Source organism: Lotus japonicus, chromosome 5 (genome assembly GCF_012489685.1).
Source record: "Lotus japonicus ecotype B-129 chromosome 5, LjGifu_v1.2".
Lineage (NCBI taxonomy): Eukaryota > Viridiplantae > Streptophyta > Magnoliopsida > Fabales > Fabaceae > Lotus > Lotus japonicus.
The window spans coordinates 18,693,118-18,705,037 of record NC_080045.1 but is presented as its reverse complement, the minus strand read 5'-3'; the positions used below and the strand labels follow the sequence as shown (position 1 = coordinate 18,705,037).

The 11,920-nt window shown below is 36.4% G+C and overlaps 1 protein-coding gene across 1 annotated transcript; it reads left to right on the top strand.

Moving 5' to 3' along the window:
* Nucleotides 1-6,308: 6,308 nt before the first annotated feature.
* LOC130719233 (uncharacterized) lies at nt 6,309-6,725 on the top strand. Its single transcript, XM_057569865.1, has one exon. It carries the CDS (start codon nt 6,309-6,311, stop codon nt 6,723-6,725), a length of 417 nt encoding a protein of 138 aa, XP_057425848.1.
* Nucleotides 6,726-11,920: the final 5,195 nt, after the last annotated feature.

Here is an 11,920-nt window from a genome sequence, read left to right as displayed (position 1 = left end):
GTGAAGGAACCAACTGTTAAGAATTTTATTTTTAATTTTAAATATTTTGTTTTTTTATGATTAAATTTCACACTCAAGTGTGTGAAACATTTTCAAATTTCACACTTAAGAGTGTGAGTTATTGAACTGTTAATAATTTTATTTTTAAAAATAATTTTTGGTTTTTTTTATATTTTCATTTCACACTCTTAGAGTGTCAAATTTCACCCTCAAGAGTGTGAAGGAACCAACTGTTAAGAATTTTATTTTTAATTTTAAATATTTCGTTTTTTTACATTTAAATTTCACATTCAAGAGTGCGAAAAATGCAAGGTCACACCTAATGTCAAACTTTCCTTCCCGTTCAAGGTTCCATAGTCAGACCTTATCATAACAACAACAAAGTCACTGTCCTTCCCCACCAACCGAGCCCATTCAAAGACTTTCATGCCAATTTTGGAATTTCTACAAACAACAAACACAGTTAGCTTATTATTTAATAAAGTCAATCAATTGTATATATCACATTAAGCACATGAGATATGTGAACCTTATCAGGGGTGAAGACTTCTGTACAATCTACCATAACAACAGGAGATGATGCATTGATGCCATCTATTGCATTCATTAAATCTTCATCCTCCTTCAATATATGACCTCATTCTTTCATAGCATCCGCTTCATTATCTACTTATTTCACATGATCCACCTTGATATGATCCCCTTCAGCCACATTATCGACTTCCTCAATGAGCACATGAGACATGATTAGCTATCCTGAAATGGAAAAGTGTAAGAATCAAAAAAGAAAAATTCGCAAACAACAGTGGTAAAATGAAATTTTCACACTTACTAACTGTGAAACATTTTCACACTCACTGAGTGTGAAACACTTAAAACGAAAGGAAGAAGGTGAAGAAAGAATGAACATACCTCGGTTCACACTTACAAAGTATAAAATGTTTTCACATATATTAAGTGTGAAAAGTGGCAACGAAGAAAACCATGAGATGAGAGTAAAAGTGAAGGGTGGTGTGACAAACAAAGATGATGGCAGTGATAAGGTAGGAAAATGGATATGTTTGGAATGAAATTAAATTTTAAGGGTATTTGAGACATTTTAGTGCATAAAGGAGGGTGGGGGGAGATTAATAGAGGGGGTGTTAAAACTAATGCCCAATGATTAATCTATTTAATTAATCACATTGGTGTAGATTGTAGAAGCACTCCATTTATGATTAGGTTGATTTGGATCGGGTTTAGAACTAAAAATCAAAAAAATTTGAATAACTCAAATTGAATATATTTAATTGGTTCGAACATTTAAACAACATAAATATTTACTAATCATGTCTGATTTCACTTCTAATTTACTCCATCCACACACATAAAACTAATCACTTCTAATGAATATTTATTAGTTTTCTTATTTAACAGGAACTAGGAGTCTACCCATTACCATAAGTATTTTGCGACCGAGCAAAGGACTATCAACGATCTTGTGATCAATACGAGTGATACAAGTAGAAGTCTCTTCCTCGATCTGCTAGAGTTTGCTAGGAAAATTGTCCTCATCCTCGAGGCAGAGCGACAACTTGTTCAGTCTTGCACTCTCAACAAAATAAAGTGGAATTCTATCCCACCATTGGTGATTTTTGGAATAGTAGATAATAAATGGTCCTTAAGGACATCCTAAATCGATCTAGAGAGCACAATGGATTCGATGTCCTTCACGTTATTTTTTCCGCTAGGTTATGAAACGAAAGACTTGACGTAGGTGACTACCAATCCGGTAGGGCATACTGGAAATACTGTAGCACCGGTTGAGGTGAATACTCTTCCGATCATGCTAACAGCAGGAGGGAAGAGCAAGACAATTTTGACACGCTTTTTGATAGTAGTTCATCAACCGGAAGCTGGTGTAATACTCGACCACCTGACACTGTTTTGGTTGGAAGCAATAGTCTCAACTCGGAACAGCTTTATGAGTTTCCGAGCTCAAGATAGGACGATGCAGATTCTGCACGGAAAGTGCCCTGTAGGAGAGGGACACACTTCTTCCTCTTGGATGGAAAGTACTCTTTGTCTAGAACCTTTTAGGAAGAAAGCGAAGTATTGTGAGTATCTTGAAATTTACAGTATGACACTCATAATTTATTCCAGTCCAGTGAGGGCGAGCTAGGAGAGCAAGATTAGCAGAGTGATGGAATTAAGGGGAAAAGTGTTGCAAAGTTGCCGAATATAGAGCACTAGGTAAATTCAAGAATGGAGAACCTTTTTCCCAACAAAGAAAGACTTCAAAAGATGAATTCAATCAGGGGAAGGACTACATAACCTTATTCACAAACGGGGAACAACGCGTCACGAGGATCCTTGAGCGGTTTTCCAGTAAAATTTTTGAAGAAATTGAGGACGACTCATACCAAAGTGGAGAACATGTTAAGATGGTCATGGCCATCTTCGATGATCCGATCTGGAAATTTGAACAGGACATTCGATCAGCTAAGCCAAGATGTACAAGAATCGCGAGGCAGTCTAACGACGCTCAACCTGGAGATGGCGACCCAATTGTAATCTCGGTGGAGACCGTCAACATTAAAATCTCAAGAGTTATTGTGGACCCGAGAAGCTCAGTGGACATAATGTTTTTTTGAATGCTTCAAAGAGTTTGGGTTCCAATGACCTTTGGCATGGAGCTAAAAGGTTTTGTTCGAAATGTAATCGCAACCAAATATTGCCTTAAAACCAAACCGAAAGTTGGAAGGGGTGAATCAAGCACCATTGGGGTTAAGTTCGTAGTGGTGGATTCGTTTTCAGCATATAACACTCTGCTCGGGCGCTCATCACTAAGTAATCGGGGGGCATTAGTCTCTACTAGGGAAGAGTTTCTAAGGGTTTGTTTGATTTCAGTTTTTGAAAACTGTATTTAAAAACTGCTTTTAGAAGAAAGAAAAAAATTGTTTTAAGAAAAAATGTTTGAATTTGATGTTTTCCAACATTAAAAAAGTTCTAATTTGAAAATTAAAAAAATGAAACAGAAAACATTTTTTAACTATTATGGTATTTTAGTTGTAAAAACTAAAATCAAGAACTGTTTTCAAAACAAACATATTTTTAAATTTTTCTATAGTTTTTAAAAATTGTAATCTAGTAGGTCTTAGGGCTTCGTTTGGATTAATAGTACATAATGAAGCATAACAGAATGAAACATAATGGAACAGAATGAAATAGGATGGAACGAAATGAAAATTCCTTTCCATTGTTTGAACACTTTATGATGGAATGAGATAAATTTACCATTTTATTGTTTGAATAATAGATGGAATCAAATGAGTTTTAATATTTTTATTCCAATATAACCCTTATAGGCCATCACCGAAGCTCCTGTTAATGGTGATGTCGACAGTGACATTACTTCCATCTTCAAGCATCACAAGACACAAATGAGAGTATGAACAAGTCAAATTATTAATTGAGGAAGAACTATCTTTTTCAAACATAGAACTAAATATAAATTCAAATTGAATGAGATCTGTTGCAAAGAGAAATTGGATGAAAAAATTTCAATGTAACATTACAATTTAAAAGAGAACTTGGTTGAAAAAACTGTCATAAGAAACTCAATATACGTAATTGGCAAGTTGAAATAATAATATATAGTCCAAAATATTATATGGACTAGTTAGATATACGACTTACAGTTACATACTTACATCAAATTAAAAAGATTGAACCATACATCAAAAAGGCCCTACAAGGCTACAATTATACATTAATTGATAATTTACCTCATCCCCAGACCCAGGCATGGCATATTCTATGAGATGATGACCATCATATGATTAAGTTTTTTTTATAGGCAAATGTTAGTTGTTAGAAATTTTAGTAAATTAATCTCTCATCCGGGTTCGAATCTGAGACCCTTCACCCTTTATCACACTCAACCCTTATGTCCATAACTCTTACCACTTGAGCTATCATTCGCGGACAATCACAAAATGAAATTGTTTGTAAGTTAGAGACAGTAGCATGAGCCAGACTACTACAACACCTGGTATGTTTGGCAAATTAGGGGACCAAGCTCAAATTCAGTTTATCCCCTTGTCCTATAGACCTAAACGATTGGCTACATGAATAAGAAGAGTATAACACCGGGTATTTTTCAATAATGATATACTCACACTTCATTTTTTCTCCACTTCATTTCCATCTATTTTTATTTCTATTTCTCTCCTCTTATCATCTATCACATCTTATACTTTCTCTCTCTTACATTTTCTTTTCATCCTATCTCTCTCATCCTCCACCTCTTTCCACCTCATTTTTTTTTCGTAAGAAGAAAATATATTAATGAGGAAATACACATGAAATACACGCACCCTCATCTAAAGGTATCAACAGTCAACAAAAGCAAAAATAGCTCCAAAAAATATAGCACCCAACCCAATCTACCCAAAACCTATACAAACCCAGCTAAAAGCCCTTACAAACCCTAGAAAAACCCACAAAAAACCAAGCAAGTTAGGGGACCAAGCTGAACAAACTGAAAAAATGACCGCAAAGATTGTTGAAAGAGAGATTTAGTGAGGATAAATCTATAATTTTATACTTTTAATTGTTCAACATTTTTTGTTACATTCCTCCTAAATTTGGGGGGAGCAAAATTGAGGGGATTGAGTTGTATATGATGAAATAAGTGTCACTGATTTCCATCTTATTCCAACCACTTTTTAATAAACCAAACAAAGAATTCATTTCTCCATCCCTTTCATTCCATCTCGCTCCATTCTCCTCATCAATCCAAACAAAGTCTAAGTTTTCAACATATAACATTTTTCTGTTCTCTTTTTAATTCCTTATGTCTCTAATGTAGAAGTAAAATTGTGTGAACAAAACATTTTGTACGGGTAAACTAGTAGTATATTTTTAAAAGAATAGAATAATGTTGCTCATGACGAGTTATCCAATCACTTGCCCCGAAAAAATTAATCGCGTATTATATCAACAAAAAAAAATCGCGTCTTTCCCCAGATGGCATCAATCAATCAAATAAAAAAAGCATAAATCAAGAAAAAGTGTAATGATTACCCGCCATACGCGTCTTTATATTTTTACGGAAATCTAGCTTACTTATCATCAGACAAATACTTGGTTGGTAAAAAAGTGTCTATTTTTAATTTAGGGCTTTGCTTTTTTTGTTTGAATGCAAATATGAAAATGGGAGGAAAACTATAAAGGAAAATGAGGTGATTGCACATTCTAGAGCATTGTAGCAGTCCTTTTTTACAAAATAAAGTAAAAATACAAGGTGCTCTTTTTTACTCCTCTACTTTAATAAAGTATTTTACAAAATACAAGGTGCTCTTTTTTATGTAATTCAAACTAAGTTTCACATAAAAAACATATTAGTTAATTAAATTAATTAATATTTGTAGCGAATTTTAAATTATTTATTAAGTTAGATTATTTATTTCATGTCCACGAATGATACCTCAAGTGGTAAAGAGTTATGGCACATTTGTGTTGGGGTGGGGAAGTCTGGGGATCAATTCCTAGAAGAAGCAATTTAACTTTCAGATGTACTAAAAAAAATTATTTATTCCATAAATCATTTATGTTGGGTAATGTGGATTGGAGATGGGTTTGGCAGCTCAAAATTCAGGAGAAATTGTGTCTTCTCCTTTGGCGTTGCCTCCACCATGCTCTGCCAGTTAATGCCAAGATGTTTCATTGTAACATGGCGACCTCCCCGGCCTGTGTGAGATGTTCTAGCCCGGTGAAAGACATTCTTCACTGCTTTTGGGACTACTCGCATGTTAGTGCTTTGACATCAAACTCTGTTAGTCTAGTCGGTGGTAGGGTGGCATCTTGACAGCTCCGATCACTTCTTCACTCATTCTTTCAAAGTCGTTAGCCCAATTTTCTTAACAGAACCTGGACAGACTCCATTATATAACCCAAAAAGGTTTTGTCGCGAGATGGATTCGAACCCGAACTTTGGTTGAAGCTAGGGGCACAGGCTTGGCCAAATTTTCTGGTGCAGGACCTTACTCCTTGGATTCAACAACAAACTAAATTTTCTTGTAGCATATTTGTTGCGGGTGTGTGGGGAATTTGGCAGTGGCAGAATAATGCTCTGTTTGATGATACTCCCTGGACCTTGGAGGAAGCTTGGAGGAAGATATGTTGGCACCATGATGACTTCGCCATTGTGTTGGATGTGGATGGCTTTGGAAATGGCATATAGGCTTGGTGTGAGGTGAACTCCACCAAATGCTGGAACAGTGAAGGTAAAAGTGAATGAGAGCTTCTTCAATGGTGGTCATGGCATGGGCATTGGCAGTTTGTGTCGTGATAGTGCACGTGGCTGGGCGTTCAGGTTTGAAGGATTGCAGACCGGTGGTAATCCCTTCCAAGCGGAGGCATTGGTGTTCCAGACTTGTCTTTCCCAAGCTTGGACCAAGGGGTTCAGGAGAGTGGAGGTAGAAACTGACTACAGGGAGCTCTTGGAGGTTATTGAGGATGACTTTTCTAGCAGGTGTGATGCAAATATTAGGGAAATCAAAGCCATGGTTAACCAAGATTGTGTGGTAACTATTCGATGGATTCCCAGAGAAAGTAATTTAGTTATAGATTGGTTAGCTAGGACAGGTTCTGGGTGTCAGTCTCTGCTCATAACCATGCTTGAGGCGCCTCATGTCGATCTGGAATCTCTCTTGCTCCGAGATTCTTTGTTAGTTCCTTAGTTGTTTTGTGTCTTGTTTAATCTTCTGATGTACCAAAAAATGCAATTTGTGATATAACTAAATATTTATTTAACTAATTTATTTATTATTCATATAATAACAATAACCTTTTATATAATGATAATAATTTTAGTACAAATTAAATTTTTTAATGAATTGCAATTTGACACATACATGTGTTATGATTTAATGTAAAAGGTTAAAACAGTAATAACATATCACATTCATTTTTTTATCTCACTTTTCATTCTATTTTCCATTCTTTTTCACTCAATCCACACAACTTAGAAATCAATATATTTTCTCTTTCATCCACCTTCTTTCCTCTCATTTTCATTTCCCTTATTTTCCCTTCTCATTCAAACAGAACATTACTACCTTTCTCGGTATTCTTTTGCAGTAATTTCTCAATCATAGCTTCCACTCGTTGCAAGCGTTGAACTTGTAACTCCAACTTGAGAAATCCTTGATTTTGCTGGTCCTCCAAAGCATCAAAACCTTAGGCTTGCAATTTTTAACCTCTTACGCAGTTCTGAAATTTCTCCAGCCGTTCACCATCGTGGACAATGTTTGATGATCAATGTTTAGTTTAGTTTGTTACAAGACTAAAATGCCCATGTAAAAATTTTACTGTCGAAAAATGAATTACCGTTTCATCCTCATGGCTGTCATAACTTCTTATATAGATCTAGATATAGATTCGATTCTATTATAAAAATGCTAACTACATCTAAGAGCCTATGCATGTGGAAATGTACAAAATCATCCACATAAAGTTAATTTAATAGCATTGGATGTTAGATATACGCGTGCGTGGACATATGTTAATAATATTTTAGTAAAATGATATTTATTTTATCACATAGATGAAATGGTAATAATTATAAAATAGTAAGTTAAAATATTAATTGTTTCAATATGAATAATATTTGCTAATAATTAAAAGATTACACAAAAAATAGAACTAATAATAAATCATGCAACCAACTTAATTACTTTTTCTAAATAAATATAAATAATTTTACGGAAACTTAATTAATTAATAAGAATTTTAACAAATAAGAATTTCTTTTATAAGATATGCTCAACTAAATTATATCTTTTAATTTGTTATTTACAGCAATTATGCAAGCATTTAAGCAAAGAATCTGGGAGAGGCCAATCATCATCACAGCCTAAGAGAGAGCTTCAACTAGGAGTGAGAATCCGAGAACCGCGTCCACATCGACAAAAAAATAAATAAGAAATATCAATAATCACAACCCCTCCAAAGAGGCGATCACCATTGGGATTTTCTACCCTAATGAAGCAAATGATGATATGAGATTGGATTTAGCTTTGCAGAAAGTCAAACTTCTAAAAGAAATTTTAGTCACCTATTTCCACTTCAGGAGGGAAAAATTCCAAATTATGTCGGATGGTACTGGTGGTCGTATCAAGTATAGAGACCCAACACTCAGAAATATTCGGAAAGACATAAGGAAGTTGGTTGTTGAGGCTGTGCCTGGAGATGTGTTTTACATTCACGTGTCAGCGCATGGCAACAATGGGAAGAGGGATAATTCAGAGCCCTATGTGGATGCATCAGATGGTGGATCTATTTTAGGTAAATATTCATTTTAAGATCATCCACCAAATCTCTTATGACTTCATGTACCATCATCATTCCATATGCATTGGGCTTCTCAACATGAGTCTTAATATGTGTCATGCAGACTCTCTGTGTAAAGCTACACGGGAGGATAGAGAAGGCAGAGGTGAGATCATATTTTCTTTGTATGGAGAGGAAGAGACCGGTTATAATGGCCTGTTTTTTAGGAAGGTCATCCCCAGAGGAAGCAGCCAACAATAAATTGTTTAAATGAAGTTGAAAGTTGGTAGTTTAATGTAATTTTTTTATATTGTTAATTAAACTAAATATATATTTTCCAATGTACCAAATGCATGTTTTTACTAAATGAGCAGTGCTATATAGCACGACATGATTTGGCACGAGAGTGCACGAGAAGCAGTTAGTGGCGGTTTTAAACCGCCACTAGTTTGCCGTGCAAAAAAAACCGCAAGGTTTACATATTTCTGGCGGTTTAAAACCGCCACTAGTTTGTAGTGCCAGTAAAAACCGCAAGCGTTACACATTTCTGGCGGTTTAAAACCGCAAAAAATTGCCTCGTGCTCCCATCGTGCTTACCTCCTCGTGCACTCTATCATTATCCTTACTAAATATATCAATAAAAAAAATAAAATGTTGTGAAATTTAATATATTTATATAGACACACATACACACACACACATATATATATATATATATATATATATATATATATATATATATATAGTAAACAAATATTACATTTTTATTATATAAACATGCATTATATATGTTTTATATAAACATGCAATATATGCTTCTTGAATGAAAATACTAGACTCTATGAGATAATCTATAAGTTTCTAGATGAATTTCTAATTTCTAGTTATAAAAATTATAAATATATGTAAAAAGTAATTTACATATCATTAATATATTTTTATTGAATAAATATTAATAATTAGAATTGTGATTAAATGATTTTACTATTAAATATTTCATTTTTTAAACGATGAAAGAAAAGCCTTTTCCTTCCTCTGTTACGGCTTTTCATAGCCCTATCTCTCTTGCGCAACCAGATGCAAACCAAGGCACTGCAAGTGGCGGCTAGAGAAACGTGACTGGAGAAAGTGGCGGTGCGGGCGGAGATGACGCGAAGGGGGAAGAAGAGGATGTGTCGAGTAGGAGAGGAGAGCCTCCCTTGTAGAGCTCTACATTGTTCATCGATGGGATCTTTGAACTGGTGGGGTATGCTCAAATTAGGGCATAGTTCGCCCAAATTGGATGGATGAGGAAGGTGTTCGTTTAGCGGCAACGTAAGATTGGACGAAGATTTCGATATGGGTTCGTGAATTTCATGGCTCAGGCTCACGCTTAGGCGGCGTTGGATCGACTTAACGAGCTCAAGGTAGGAGGGGCTCATATATCAATGACTCGTGGTGGCGAGGTTTCCTCGGGTGCGTGGGTCGTCTTCACAAGACCTTGGCTCGGGTGTTTTGGTAACTAGTCAGAAAGGGACAGACGTGGGCTTGTAGAAACATGGAACTCAGAGAACCGGGTCTTTTCCCTCCTTCTTCTCATGGCGTGATATTGTGGCGGGTAAGTCTTCTGGTTATCATGCTCCTGTGTGGTTGTCGGTGGATGATTTTTTGTTTGCAGGTTTGAGGAAGGGCAACAAGGAAGGTTTGAGGATCTCAAATGCGTTTTTGCTGCCCGAGTCTGATTTTTCTGATCGCTCTCTTGAGGCTTGTAGTTCTGCGGCTAAGGTCAAGAGAATTCAAGATGCTTCTCTATTTCCTGAGTTGATGCATAAAAGGTCCAAGCTTAAACGCTTTGTTCTGCAAATCAGCGCAGAGTTGGAATAGGGTGGCGAGGTGGCTTGTTGCACGTCTCTAGAGAGAGGTGTGTCTTCTACCTCTATCCCCAAGATTTGGATTGTCCATGAGAATCTAGGTTCGCTTCGATCGTTCTTTGATCAAAGTCCTTTGGCTAGGGTCGCTTGCAGCTCTACTGCTCCCTCCTCTGCTAGAAGTTTGGAGACCCCTTCCTTGAGGGACCGTGTGTGGGAGGCTGATCCTTCTTACTGCTCCCCCTTTGATAAAGTTTATGAGCAGTTGTTGGATGTTGGTGGGAGTCGTGCTTCTGGTTTGGCTATGAAGTGGGTGTTTAGGGGATTTGTGTCAGTTCTGGTGAAGCTATCAGGTTGCCTAAGCGGCGAGGTCGACCTAAAATGTCTCCTGGTGGGCTTTGTGTGAGCGGTTTGGTCATTGTTTCAGCGGACGAGGCTGTTAGTAGCAGCTCTTCCTTGTTATCGCCTCATCCTCATGGCCGGCTTGGAGAGGTGGAGCCCAAGTCTAGCTCTTCTTCAGGTGTTGAGTCGGAAGTTTCAGGTTTGTTGGTGCTTTTTTAACTTCTAACTTCCAAGGGTTCTCTGGGTGTTACAATGAGGGCGAGAATGACTTAGTTATTAGGAAAACGTCTGGGTTTAGGTTACGCGCCAGTGACATGCTGGGGAAGTCAGCAAAGAACCGCTCATGGGAGATTAAATAAACTTTTGATCCACATATCAATAAATTCATTAGTAATAAATATAAAACTTAAAGTTAATTTTTCTAGAAATAATGAATAGAAATTTAATTATGGCAAAATAATCCAAATATCTAAAAAATCTTCAAACAAATCAAAAATAGAAATCGGTGAACTGATCAAAGTCTTTTTTTGGTACATCGAAAAGATAAATTGCACCCGCCAGGGATTGATCCCTAGACCTCCCCCACCCAACTCATATGTCTCCTAACTCTTACCACTTGAGCTATCTTTCGGGGACAAACCGATCAAAGTTTAATGGTCAAATTGATAATAATTAATATTTGTAAGTATATATATTTAACATGTTGTCCTAGGAGAAGTCGTGGCCTATCCATGACAATTGGCGGCATATTTGTCATGACCATGATGAATTAATGAGATGTGTGGACCCTGATTTTGATCATTTGGACTTGTGCTTGTTGAGTGCTACTTGAAGGCCTCCACCGCCGTTTAATAGAACCCTAAAAGAAAATCTTATAGAGATAAGCGAGAAAATAATAGTTGTCATGTAAAAATGAGGGATCCCCTTTACACTGGATGACCTCCCCTTTTATAGTGAGATGATTCAGAACCTAAATCCTAGCCTATTTAGACTCTTGTGCCTCATAAATCCTTGCCCCAAGAGCCCTTACAAGAGAACGCTCTAAGTCAGATACTTATGCACGTGACTTATCCTTTTACAAGGGTCAGGTCGTCCTACTAAAGATGTGACTGGTCACCCTTAGGAGATCTCGCCTAGCCGTCTTGTAGTCACGGAAAGCTCTGATTCTAGGCAGGTCCTTGATAAGCGCATAATTGATACACTTTATCTGTGTCATTATAAGTTTAACAATATATATTTTGTGCTTAATTTTTATGACTTAGCCATATTCTAACTATTAGTTCTTATTTGGATTATTAATAGAAAATGTTTAATTCTTCACTTTTAGCGTCAATGACTCTTTTGCTAGAACAGGTTGAATCTCCAGCTAGAATGATTTGAATGGTGTCTGTAACATACCATTGAAAAGCTTGAAG

Bases quoted from the DNA above. Each gene is read 5' to 3' on its own strand.
- LOC130719233 (XM_057569865.1), top strand. From the start codon at position 6,309: ATGGGCATTGGCAGTTTGTGTCGTGATAGTGCACGTGGCTGGGCGTTC.